This window comes from Pseudopipra pipra, chromosome 1 (genome assembly GCF_036250125.1).
Source record: "Pseudopipra pipra isolate bDixPip1 chromosome 1, bDixPip1.hap1, whole genome shotgun sequence".
NCBI lineage: Eukaryota > Metazoa > Chordata > Aves > Passeriformes > Pipridae > Pseudopipra > Pseudopipra pipra.
This window is the reverse complement of record NC_087549.1, coordinates 123,111,875-123,126,328: the sequence shown is the minus strand read 5'-3', so window position 1 is coordinate 123,126,328 and position 14,454 is coordinate 123,111,875. Positions and strand designations below refer to the sequence as shown.

Genomic DNA, 14,454 nt, shown 5'->3' with positions numbered 1-14,454 from the left:
TTGCAAAGGGGAGGAGAGAGGAGATTAAAAAAAACCCACAATCACATGCAGGGCCTTATGAAATGACAAGTCATTCAGACATGGACTTTTGGTCTTTATAAACTGCATGGTAAAGCTAAAAACTGGTTCTACAGTGAAGAGTTACATTTTAAATTCTTCAGCCAAGATTTTGATTACACAAAGTCACAATATTAAGAACTACAAGTTAGTTCTTGCTTGCTCTGGGCTGCTGTGCACTTTATAGGTTTTGCTGGTCCAACTCTATCAGCAAAACCTCACAGGAAACAGAGCTTATACACTCAAAAGCATTCTTTTGCCCGATTTAATTTAAATCAATTTCCCAAATAGAATTAAAGTTGCACCAGAGGGAAAACTTTTTAGTTGCTATCACAGCACCTTCATTAGGGTTTTTGCCAGCATAGCTATTTGGCTGTAGTTTTTGCAATGATATAGCTGTGACAGGAAAGAAAATAAAATATGAAAGAAGACAGTATCTAGTTCATTCACAGCAGGAAAGGAAGCAAATTCAAATGCTTCTCAATGGCATCTGAAATACCACTTAGCAGATTACAATAGCAAAGTGCAACTTACCAACTAGTCATGTTGTAAGTAAAGTTAATTTTTAAACTAGGAAATTAAAGCCCACACATGTTAAACTCTCAAGAGATGCAAAGTTGTTAGAAGGCATTTAAATGGTGCTTCAATTTCTCTTTTAATTAGACATTACAGAGGGATACTGCCCAAATATACACAGCCCACTCCCACCATGGGGGTCCATCACACTGAATAACCTTTTGGTTGCTCAGCATTCCCCCTCTGCTCAGTCCCTCTTTCTAAGCAAGGTGGGGACAAGCCAGCCAGCCTGACTTGCTGGTGGTCTTCTTTTTACAGGAGGAACACAAGTCAACCTAAAAACTTATTCTGTACAACTAAAGATCCAGCCAACAGTAGGAATAACTAAGCTACACACAACACCCTGGTAAACTAGTGGCATAAAACCGACACACTTGCCCAAGAAAGACATTTCAAATTTTGCTTCGAAAGGTATTATTATTATTCAGATTATCTGTGATATATTGATCACTGAAATATGCATTGATTTGGAGTAGTTTAAAAATGCCAGGCTTAATCTTGGACCAATGATTACCAGGAGATTTTCTTTAAAGACAAAATTTAAACTAAAAGCAGTAGTGGGAGGGAAGGGGTTTCCATCTGATATTAAAGAAAAGTTCCAAACAACATATGAGCAAGGCCTGTGACATTCAGAAACTTAACCCAGTCCCTCCATTCACACAGCTGCAGGAGCTTACTGCCAGTTTACCAAACACTCAGCCTTTGCAACACTTTTACTCCTGCCTCTGCTACAGAGATGAAGCATGGTGCTAGCTAATCACCGGCATTTTCAGTAGCCAGTGAAAAATACTATTAGTTTCCTGTCCCATTTGATAGCCTGGGTCTCTAGCAGCTGTTGAAGCCAAGCAGCAGCTTCAGAGGTGAGTGGTATTTGGGTACTGAGGATAACTTGCCCTTGTCTCTCTGGAGTTGAAACAGCATCCTCAAAATACTCCAGTTGGACAGTAAAGAGCTTACATGAAAACAAGTAATTTGTGTCTCTGGAATGGTGTTTAATAAGGGCTGGTAATAAATAAGGCTCAAGGCAATGCCAATGAACAAAGAAAGCAAAATATTGAATAACTGATCACTGCTCATTAAATACTTGTGCTAACCAAATGAAACATAGGTCCTCTGGGAATTGAGCAGGAGAGTAATTACTCCCCTAACAGAAGAATCCCTTACAGCATATGGCAAATGAGCTGGATTCAGATTTGGTAAGGCTATTTCAGAGCTGACAATTCTTAACTTTTACTCCATGGACTTTGAAGAACATTTTATTACACAATAAAACACGTTTACAAAACAGTAAGGGCAGTGAGCAGACTAATGAAACTGGTGTTTCTCTGGATTTCTCTCAGTTTTTAGTTTCTGGATAAATTTCCAATGCCTGAAAGGCATTTCACTGAAGTTCCTCTCTATGGACATCCTATCTGGGAAAGGGGTCTGGAACCTTTCCTTTTCGTGCAAACATGAACATATTAAGTTCTTGTTTTTTGCAAATATCTGAGATGTTTACTTCTGGGTTGAGTTTTACCGAAATCAACTAGAAAGGTGAATTGCTACCAGGGAGGGGAACAGCACTGCCAGATAGTGCAGTGGCACAAACCCTGTTTCTTTTGGAGTCAAACCTCAAGATGCTGGAGACATGAATACCAACAATTCTGCAAATGTGCTGGTAGGCTCCAATTTGACGTCCATCCCAACTCACTGTCTTCCACACTTTCATCTGACAAGTTCAGACACTGCTTCTTTCTCAAAATGCGTCAGTCTTCTCTGGCTTTAAAACATCTTTGACCAGAATCCCAGCACTAATACAAAACCTTACATTAAATCAGTGCACAAGACTTCTCACTGCTCCTCAGAAGTGGTATGGAAAGAAAAGACTAGGCTTTCTGTTTGCAACCAAGGTACATACCTATCATGTTTTCACAACAAACGCTTTATAGCAACAACTAGTGCATATATATGTGTATGTATATCTATATATACATTTCTATATGCACCATCCTTTTCCTGGAAAGAAAGTTGGAATTTTTCTACTTAATAACAATTTATAAATTGCTAAATGGTTCCATATGACTATAAGTACCTTAAATTCAATGCAAACTGAGAAAAGTTCATTTGCCATTGTGGAAAATCAATTATGTCAGCAGTGAACAATCCTTGGCCACCAAAGTCATATGATGACATGGAAAAATAACACACTAATTCACCCTGTGAGTCACAGAGTTCTCCATATTTTATAGGCTGACTTATTTTATAATTTGACTTGTTCAAGTGATGAGAAGTCAGAGGAGTCAGTAATTAAATGCTGCTCTCCCAAGCCTTTTGTGGAACTGACATTTTCTGGGTTGGTGGTCCCATATTCTGCACTGATTTGGGCACACACAGTGGAATGCCAAGGTAACTGATTTTCAGTGGATGCACCACATACACAGTTCTGGTGCACTTCTTACACAAGACACAACCCCAGTTTTTGAAAGGTCCCTTTGGCTGTTAAGCCTGGCCTTCACATTCCAGAATTTCACAATCTGCACTAGGTTTTTAAAATATTGTCATATATCTTTCTTTAGCTGTTCTGAATTAATTTTTATCAATTTTGTGGTACAAAACTTAGGGCTGGAATTAGGCAATGTGATGACTCAGCAGCTGTTCAGCACCATAACAAACTCAATTTTAGAGGCATCTAGGCACTGCTTCAGGGGTTGAGGAGAAAGATGTGGAAGAAAAACCATGAAGAGACACAAGTGACTACGAACTATCTTCTAGATGGATGCAGAATTCCTGTGAAACAGCATCTAGGACAGCACTCGCTATCAGGAGAGTCATCCCTGCTCCCTGGGAAAGTCTGAGCCTCAGATAAAAGCAAGATGGTTCTTCACAGCACTAGAGCCATCTGTTTCAGTCAAAGTTATCATCACTGCTGCAGTCCACCAAAGACACTTTAAATCAAGCTCCTCTTGGGAAGCACACACTCGTGTTGACTGACCACCTTGGAAACTCAAATCCAAGCCACAGCAACACCACCTCTGCCTTCCTACAAAGACTCTGCTCTCCCAAACAGGTTGGGAGGGAAGGGGGGGGAAATCTCCTTCCATGACCGCAAGTTAATAAAGGTCAAGCAGATTACCTCTGTCAGAGAGCACTGCTGGTACCTACTGAAATGAACCACAAACCATCTTTTACACAAAGGCTAAAAGCCTTAGTCACTTAATGAGGACAAAGATAGAGAAAAATTCAGTAAACTGCCTCATTAAGAAGTGTCCTCCTGCCCCAAATCATCTTTAAAAATTCCTATTTAGTAGAAGTAGAAAATGTTTCCATTTCATATACCAGCAAGACCCAGTACACAGACATCTCTTAGTGTAGTTCAGAATTTTTTAATAAAACAAATTCATTAAGAGACCACAATGACTACTGCCTATGCACCAATAAGATGTAGAGCAGCCTGGCTTATGTTCATGTAACACCTGCTCAGAAGCAAGAGAATACCTACATAAAAATGAAAGCTTTAAACAAACATTTTGTAAATTCATCACCAAAGTTCTTCCCATCTAAGTTACATCTCACTGCTGTCCTCTGGTGAGCTCCCTAACAGAGGATATTTGTCCAGCCTTCTCCCTTCTGATGCTAGTGGAGGTTAAACATCCTCGAAAATTATTACAGTGAAAGCACCGAGTCTTTTGCTGGAAATCATTCTTCCACTGATAGCATGATGACACTAAGCACTAGATGGAGAACATATTTCACTCCCACATGCAGCTTGTACATACACCACTTCTCTTTTTTCTTCCCTGAACAGATACATTTGCATACAAGAAGATGGATATACATGGCAAATTTTCTTTGACACGATAATTTTTTTTACATTAAATAAAAATACAGTTTTCATTAGTACTTCTGAAAACAAAAACAAAGAAAAAAACAAATCTAAGCTTATAATCATACACTGCTGAATTTTCACTATAATCGTTCCTATGGCAACATTAGCCCTGACCCACAACGGCATGTAGAAGTATTAGTTATGTGAACTCTCATTCATTCATCAAGGATGCATGTGTGCACACACAGGCATGCAGACAGACTTGTCCTTCACTGAAGGGGTAAAAAAAAAAAAAATTCTTTGTCAAGTATTCTAATTAAGAGGTTACCACTAGTGGACTTTAAAAATCCCAGGTAGATCACGTACTAGACACCTACACTGGAACATTTTGGGGAGCAAAAGAGAAGGTGGTGTAACTTTTGAAGGTAACAGGCATAATTTAGGTGGCAGCATGTCACAAGGACACAGGCAGCGTGCCCTGCTGGTTGCAGCCAGGGACTGATATTGGGAGAAGGAGAGGTGTCTTTTGGCAAGCATATCCCAAGCTGCCACAGCACCTGCAGCTGGGTTGTTCAGAATGAATCACAGGCTACAGGTTCTGTCGCTCACCCTCTCCTCTCTTCCAAATATTCCACAACCCACCACGACGTTCACAACTGCATTGCCACAGCAGCGTGCACATGCTTTGTAAGGCCCTCTCCAGTTTCTGAAAAGGACAGCAGCAGGAGCAGTTTGTGAGATGGAACAAATTCCTCCTCCTCCCAAGTAGTTGCAGGAGAGGAGGGGAGGGATGTGGTCACAGAAATACCCTGGTATTTCCAGCCTTCTCCTTGATACCCAAAGTCCTGAGAGCAAAGGGTGGTTTTCCAAGGCCCACACATGGTTCTGTGCTTGCTGTACACTCCTCCACAATGCTACCAGGCTCTCCAAAAGCACCTGATTTGCCATGCTGGCTCCCCTGCTCTGGCCACATAGTCGAGGAACAGCATCCTGCTTTTACTGACAAGACAGCCTCCTGCCTCTTCAGCTAGGAAAGAGCTGTCACTACACAGGTCAAAGACACAGACTTCTGTCCCAACTGGAAGCCAGTAACTGTGCACATCTCAGATTTTGGGTGCTGTGTGCTCTAAGACTTCTTTCTCAAAAAGACTGCAGCATTCTTTGATGATTTCAGCTTCCAAGTTAATTTTGAATGCAGCCCTGTATTGAACATGCTGCAACGGCAGTACCAGCCTAGAGGAAAAAACCTCTGTCACAACAACTTAGACTGCAAGATAGAAGAATTCTCACTTTCCCAGCTGGGTGGAACCAAAAGTTTTGTTCAAAAGTATCATCCTCCAAGCAATGCATACCACACTTGTTTAGAACTGCTTATCAAAAGTATCTCTAGGTTTTGTTACAGCACCTTCATTGCACAGTACTGCTGGTACACACCAGCAGGCATGGCAATGCCATACAGCTATCCAGAGGGGACATAGCCAACTCTGCATGTTTTGTCAGCCAACACTCTGTGAGGTTAGTACGTGCTCTGCAAAAAGTGCAGAAAAGGTGCATTTAGAACTAGGGACCCACTATGTGTGTTAGCACAGAAATCTTCAAGTCATGGTGTTTGATCCAAAACTCATGGCAAAGAGCCTCATTTTCCCTAACCAGTTAAATTTCAAACTACAAAGCTTGTTAGCAGCTGCTGACTCCTGACAACTCTAAATAGCTTTTGATAAAGTCAGTTCCTGTTACTGCACGTGCTTCATAGGATGACCAGCCCTGCCTTTATCAGCTATCGGCACTTGTACACTGCTCCCTCTCCAGTGCCACTGCTGTTCACCACAGCCAGTTCACATCTGGGAAAACCATTTAACTGAAACAGCATCACAGTCACTATGGAAAAGCCATGCACGTACAGGTCCTGTAATGACCCTTCATTGCAATTTCTCACAGTTTTTTCCATACCTCAATCTAGCCACTTCTCCTACGGATTTCCACATGGTTGCAAGGTCACCTCCTGAACAGAGACAATCTGAGCTAACATTTTTTTGAACAGAACGTGGACTCATCCACTTAGAAACCTGTATATCCCTATTAAACCACTCACAAATGCAAATCAAGGTTCCTCTGCTTGCCCTACCTGTTCAAGGGAACCAAACTGGGTCAACGTTCAACCTATATTGCTTCAGGTCCCATGCAACATTCACACTGGATACCAATTCACCTGCTTCGAACTCAGGATGTTTCCAGTCATTGTCACGTGATTTCTTATGCAAAACAAAATTTTATCTTGGATATTTCCTTCACAGTCTTTGCTTATCCCAGCATTTCCTCAGGATTGCTTTTAAAATTTAGCAAGTACAGTTTGAAAGGGGAGAAACTGCACGTTTCTTTTTCAGCTTCAGAAGGGAGTGCACAAGCCCGGGAATCCACATCACAGACAACAGACAGCTCAAAAAAAACATCATGCTTCTTTCCAGGATATTTTTGGTACTTCCTTCTTACATTTGCAGAGGAGAAACTGGCCCATGTAATACTAATCTGTAACATTTCATGGTAAGTTTCTTCAGAACTAGAAATTCAGCCTTTTTATTAATGACTGGGCAATAGAAGAACCTGAAGAACTTGTTGAACAATTCAGATTTTGAGAAAAGTTAAAGAGGGAATTCAAGGAAAACATTGTTTCCTTCAGCTCCAGTGTATACAGGAGATACCACCGACACAAGTTTCCCATCACATTTGTTTATAATGTACTAACAAGTAACCTAACACTTTGAAAGATTAAATACATGTGTTGCATTCAAGTTACGCACAGATCATAATTACTTAATTATATGTACAAATATTATTTCATTTGTAATTTTGAATTAATGCATACCATAAGTGCACTCTGCATTTTAACTGCTGGTTTTAGTTAGCCACAAGGTGGCAGAAATTTCAAAGTTAAAATAAAAAGATCATTGTAGGCTATTCCATGCGTTCGGTTTTGTTTCACCTACTATGACTAGAAATGGGGAAGTATGCTTATGTCACCAGATTAAAACTTTAAGAACACACAAACCCTTTTTCTGTATGTGGGTAGAAAAGCAAAATTAAACCTATAGCATAATGCATAATATAAATTTTTAAAGAAAAAGTATTTACAACCACTGATTAAGAAAGTAAAACATTATATTTTAAAATTTTAATATATAGATTAAAAGTTATCAACTATTGAAGATATAAGCAAGCATAAAATATGTGGCCTGAATTTCAAAAACACCAAAAAAGTTATTTTAGGTATTCAGATTATACTTTTTTGCGTGTTTGAAAGCAGCATTAAATTTTCTAATCTTAAAAAAAACCAACACCTGTCTGTCTTCTGGTTAGCAGCTGCATTCTTCTATTTTTTCCCTGTTATTTTGCTATGATTGTCCATTAAGAAACAGACACAAAAGAATGAACACTGTAAAAGGGTATCGCTAAAACATGGCTAAAAATCATTAAACAGTAACTCCTCTGTCACTGGCAAATTACTAACCTTCTGCCCTCGGCATTCAAATAAGTTTGCTCGATTTTTCCGTTTCTTGAAATTTAAAATTTTTTATCAAAGTGCAAGAAAAGTTGATGATAAAAATAGTTAATTAAGGTAAAGCACACTACACTTGGTGCAGGGAAAATAGACTTTCTTAAAAGTCAATGCTTAACTTATTGTTAAAGTGATGATGTAATTCGAAACGAAGTTGCATATGAATTCCAAAGTGCAAGTCAGATGACAGTAACAACTAAGTAAGATACTTACTGTCTAGCCTGGTCCTTATTGCCGTATGTTACATTTACAACTGCAGTCTCCGTGTCAGTGTTCACTAGAAAGGAAAATGCAATGAAAACAAGTTAAGTTCAATGTGCACTCACTTCCCACTACAAATTTGAAAGCAACTTGAGAGTAGAGCTGTACCTTGCTCACAGTTCTCCACTGTTCCATACTGAGCTAACAAACTGTCCAGCACCTATAAGAGGCAAAAGAAATGACAGATTTAAATTTCAAAGCAGATTAACAAAATAAAAGGCCTGTAAAAACACTAAAATTTGTAAAATAGTTGTATGAGAACATAGATCATTCAAGACAGCCACTCCAACAAGGAAGAAATGCTAACTGTTCTGGGAAAAACAAGCACACATTGTTTGTATGCTTTTTCTCCTAACAGAAAATCTGCATTTGAAACCTCATTATGTGAAAATACAGAACATAACTCAAGAAGTCACACTGAACTGCACCTCCCAAACTTTGAAAATAAACCTCCAAGTTCACCTGTTCTCAAAGTGGGCTAAAGCATAAACAGAAAGAATTAAGAGAAGAGTAAATCTGGGGTAAAACTTTCTCCATGTATTCCAAGAACACATATCTAATTTTGTCGCTGTTTGGAGTTGTTGGGTTCTTTCCTCACAACACCCTTAGATCATACATAAAAATGTTGTTTTCTTTCTCAGTGGGGTATTGCCTAAATAGACAAGGTAACCAGAATAACCAGCACACCGAGAGCTGTTTCACAATTATTTTGACAGCTTTCCCATAGATCCATTCCAGAGGAACGACTCATAACAGTATCTTCACCATTATTTTCAAGTCACAACTAATTTTTTCCTCAGCAGAAAGCTAGGGAGAAACAGGTAAATGTGTATGACAAGGAGCAAAAGCAATCTGCATGAATTACTTTTATCTTGTATAATTTCCTTTATTCTAGTCAAATGGAGGATGGAGAAGGCGGAAGAACACAGACTTTTGGGGAAAATCAAGGTTTCAGAATATTCCAGTAAAAGCATTAAAACACTCACAGTTGTACTGCTTCTAAAATTCACATGGTATATATTTTATTTTCTTCCTGGTGAGAAATAATGTTGCAGAAAACAGTGACTGTGGTAGTAACTAGCACAGGACACAAGTACATCACTGTGGTGTGCTGAGTCCTAATGTTTTCTATCAGAAATTAAACTGATTCTGGAGAAGTTCATTATTTACACCAAGAAGTGAAAAAGTAAACTTGCAATCTCTCCTCTGACCAAAGTGTCATTCTCCAGCTAGTCTCTAAAGCCAAAATGTCAGTAGGAAAGGGAAGAAACCCCTTCGGGAACGGGAGGAAACAAGGAAGCAAGGACAGAAGGAAAACAGTTAACAGTTTCTGTGCAGCTTCCCATTGCACTACACTTCCCTTCGCTATATCTAGCAACTGAGTGTGCACAAATCCCCAGCCCTTAAAAATGTAAAATTTAGTCTACGCCCTCACTAGATTAAAAATCCCAGTTTACGATCTACCAATGCACCCTATACTTTGCATGGTATATGTAAGAGACATTTTCAAGATAAGTTTGGGCATATAAACTGCAATTTAAAGACAACTTATATGAGTATAATTTCCACTCTTTACCACCTACTAACATTTAAACTGCACACAGACATTTCAAAGGTAACATTTCAGAACAGATATTTAAAGGCAATGTGGTGCTCACCAAGTTTAAGCAATGCATTACTGCTTCTAACTGCAGAATTTCCCCATCCTTCCTGTAGAGACTCTAGTAAGTTTTCTTGGCAACTGTTTTGTTTTCATAGACAAGTTGTTAATTGTCCTCTCCTTCTACAAGTAGAGATTAGCCTAGTCTGAGAGTTTGTCTTTTCAGTTCCCTGAAAAATAATTTTTCTGCCACTCCTCAGATCTGACAATTGGAAACTAAGTGAATGTTTGCTCTGAAATTCACTAAATATTACTGAAGCAGAGATGCTCCAGGGGATTAAAATAAATTAAAAGTCTGTGGAAGATCCTTTTAAGACAATTAAAATGTTGGCACAGATGAGTGGGAGAGTTGTGCGGTCTTGCAGGTCTGCAGCTGTACCTCCACACAAGCCAGGAGAGCCACCACATGCGATTAGAGGAAAGCCTTCTTCCACAGACAGCTTAAGTGATCCATTGAAATCAGGAGGTGAGCAGAATCTCAGGTGGGGTCAGGGGTTTAAAACAAGAAAAGCAGAGCAAGTCCCTGGCTTAGAGATCCATTCTGAGAAGTTTAGTTGAAATAGGACACTGAAGAGTTCATTAGTCTGATAAAGCAATTCCTTTGTCCCTACAATATGCCATTTGGTGAAATAAACACTTGAAGAAAAGTACAAAAATCAGTGTTTACAGAGCCATTGTGCTGTCTACTCTCTTATACAGATCTGAATCATGGGTCATTTACCACCACCACCTGTGTCTCCTAGAACACTTCCATCAACGCTGCCTCTGTGCAATCCTAAACATCCACTGGTCAGATTATGTGACCAATACATCTGTTCTAGAACAAGCAGCAGTCACAAGTATTGAGGCCATGTTGCTGAGAACACAGTTGTGCTGGGCAGGGCACATCTCAAGGATGAAGGACCACTGCCTCCCTAAGATCCTGCTTTATGGTGAACTTGCCACTGGCTGCCTCAAGAGAGGAGCCCCGAAGAGAAGATACAAGGACTTCCTGAAACAACATCTCAGCCTTGGCCATATTGATCAACATAACTGGTCTACTCTGGCCTCCAACCGGGAGGCCTGGAGACACACCATCTATAACGCTGCTGATGCCTTTGAGAACACACGCAGGATCACTCTAGAGGAGAAAAGACAACGCAGAAAGAACCATGTCTTGCAGAATATACCACCTAAGGAGTCTTTCTGCTGTGCCTTTTGCAACTGGACATGCCTATCTCGTATTGGCCTTTTTAGCCACCAACGCACTTGTAACAGACGTGGGTAGAGCCCTTCCCAAATCTTCCTTCGTGAGGCCTAGCCATGATGATGACAATATGCCAACACCCATGTCGTACTACACAGCAAGCGTTCTACAGCGTAAGCTAAAATCTTTAGTTATTACTACGTTTGAACTGTGCTAACCACCAGCTCATACCCACTCTGTCCCAAAGCTGCATCACTTCAAAACAACAGAATTTCTTTATCATCCTTAATCATACAGGAAAAGAGCAAGCTAGAATGCCAGAAGTTTCATGAGAGTTTGCTGGATAATAATTGATATTTTGTAAGGTAGTTCTATATTTAAAGTCACCAGCTTCACCAAGAAAAGAAATACTTTAAAGTTGAATTCACACAACCTTTCAAAGATACTACATTCTCTCAAGAACTACTTTCAGCATGTTTCTGATCAGCCATCAGAAACATCTCAACACACTATCCTTGCATCTGCTCCAAGAAGCCTGAGAACTAAAAGGCTCCTTCCCTGTTACTGCTGAGGAGCAGCCCAGGATGGCACATTCAGCATCCCACTCCTCTTCACAAGGAGTTCTCCACTTATGCTACTCCTTAATCCTCTTCTGAGTCATTTCAGTCAGAGACAGTGTCCATCTGGGCTTTAATCCAAGTGATTTGAGTTCCCATGTTCTTAGAAGAGTTGCTTTACCAAACAGATTTATGAAGAGTTTCCTCAAAGGATTGAAGCTTGCTTTAACCGAAATGAGAAACAATCCTCTTCAGTCAAAGACACTTGCTCTCCACAGCACTGTTCTCAGTAGAAACTTGAATTTTCATCACTATCAGCCTCATGCAGCAAGACTTAAAGCATGATAAACACCACAGGGGTGTTTTAATTAGACTGTAGTTAAAATGCACTAGTAGGAAAGTTTCTGCAGCAGTTGAGGTATATGTGTCCATGTCTAAGAAGCAAACTTCATGGGTGAGAACACTTTTAACTGAACCAGCTGATCCAGATGGGAAAAGTCATTGCAGCTGTATTCAAAGCTAGATCCTCTACGGTAATTCACTTTCAAAACACAAACTCAATTCCTGCATGTCTTTCTTGCTTCACGTGTCTTTACTGCAACAGTTAGTTCCTATATACATCTTTCATTTCTTCATATGTCTCTTTCTCGCTATCTTTTCTCTCTCCCCCAATTTTTCTCCCTAGCCCAAAGCCTCTATTTCTGCTGCAAAACAAACATGTTTTGTTTAAGCTGCTCTTCCGTAACACTCTCCGTGTACAGCCTTGTTGGGCAATCAGAACAAAATTCAAAGCCAAGTTGGTGGTGCAGCAGCAATTCTGATGAGCAGCTGAAAAGTTTATTTGTACAAATATTTAATCTAAGCTAGAAAAAAAAAGGTCTTTCCTTTTCTTCAGTTCTCCTTCTCGCAGTTGTCTAAATTGGGTCTCCTGCTCTTGTTATAGCACAGATGTCTCTCTCACAAAAAGCTGCAGTCTTATACTGTGGACTTTCATTCATCAGGCTCTAAAAGCCAATTCTGACTTCATTATAAACAGCATTACCCTACACCAAGACCCACAAATCGAGGCTGCTTTACATGGAAAAAAGAAAGAAGGAAACATCACTTTTCAGTAAAGCCAAGAGCTTGATGCACACATTAAAATATCCCTGTTCTCATACAAAATTTCACAGGTTTAGAAGTAGCACCTTTGAACAAATCAGAGCAGTTGTTTTCTGCACTTTCAGAACAGACTATTTCATACACATCACTTTATAGTGCTATAGGATTTCTGCTGTATGCCATAAGCAAATTAGTCTCAAGATATCAGGTCCGCAAGCACAGTTATCCATATTGTTTCTCTCTCACACACACACTTCACAACAGGAACTTCACAGTGGTGCTGTAGAACCTGAAGTTATTTTCTCCACTCATGTAGAGCAAATCCGTTAGACCACCACCCTTGTTTCCATGACTTTTGTGCCACATTGACTGGGAGTTAAAATTAGTCAACACAACTAAAATCATAAATAGCAGAGGCAAAAAGAGACAGGAGGATTAGGGTCATTCAGTAAAAAAGGACATGGAAATATTTGCCTGCAAAGACTTTGAGTGTACTGTGTGAATTAACAAAAACAAACAAAAAACCAAACCAAACCAAAAAAAGATAAGTATCAGGCAACAATATGAGGAAAGAGTAGTTGTGTGTACACATGGCTAATAGATTTAACAGAGGAGAGGTGGGGATGAAAGAAAACAAAAGAGCCAGGTAAGGAAAGGAGAGTGTGACTAGGTACAAAGCAATGCTGATATCACTCCAGATATCAAGCCTGGCTGAACCATTAATGCCATCTGCACACTTCAGGTACTGTCTTGGTATATTTAAGTCTACCAAAAAAAAAAAAAAAGCCATAATGCCATTTTCAGTTAATTATATTAATGGAGCCCAACTAGTCTGATGTGGCCCCCCCACTGGGCCCTGGTGTACTAGAATTTTCTGTGCAGTGGGAGCAGACCAGGCATTTTGTGCCTTTGAGGTGTGAAATCACCTCAGCAGAGATGCTACTCTTGCAGCCACACAAGCTGCCAATGGCTGACCATGGCAGAAAGGCTCTTTAAAGTTCCTTCAGTCTGGCTTAACCTTTTTATTGGTAAAAGTCATATCCCCAACAAGGGGCCCAGCTAGCATGACTTTACAAGGAAAATTAAATACGAATAAGCCCCTAATAAATCCTTGAGGAAGCAATCATTTTTGAAAGGTTTAATTGGGTAACACTGCATTGCCTGATTGGTGGCTGTGGTGGACAGGAGAGCTTGGCTCCAGGTTGCCCAGCAAACCTCCCAGTCTGGGCAGCCTGTCTGGACTACTGCCACCCATCCAGAGCCCAAAAAGAGCAACTTTGCCCATTTTCACCAAAAAGGAGAGTATGTTGGGTTCTTTGTAAAGGCAGAGCAGCATTGACATGGAGTATCCAATCCAGCACATGGTCTGCAGGGACACAGTTATTTGTCCAAAACCTTGTGAAGGCATTTGAATAGGCAAAGCCAGTCTGCAATGGCTCAATGCATTGCAGCATGTGGTGATGGTGTTTTTCATCCTGTAGGTCCTCCAATACCCAGTTTACTGTCTCATGAAACCATGACCATGGTCTGGAAGAATCAGAAAAATAAGCCTGGAAGCTGCTGGAGTCATTGTTTGCACACACCAGAAAGGCAGCGCCTGAAAACAATAACTCTGGCTTATTTACCACATCCCATACAAACCCTGGAGTGAATTCTTCTCCTGGGAACTTACAGTTATATCCAAATGTTCAAAACTAA

At 40.1% G+C, this 14,454-nt stretch overlaps 1 protein-coding gene across 1 annotated transcript in view; it reads right to left on the bottom strand.

The window, feature by feature from the left end:
• Window positions 1-14,454, bottom strand: part of IGF2BP3 (insulin like growth factor 2 mRNA binding protein 3) — a 114,536-nt gene that overhangs the window by 34,648 nt on the left and 65,434 nt on the right. The window contains exons 4-5 of the mRNA XM_064674993.1: window positions 8,361-8,412; window positions 8,205-8,268 (exon numbers count right to left, since the gene is read on the bottom strand). Of these exons, the coding sequence (XP_064531063.1) occupies window positions 8,205-8,268; window positions 8,361-8,412 (116 nt within the window). The remainder of the gene's footprint in view (window positions 1-8,204; window positions 8,269-8,360; window positions 8,413-14,454) is intronic.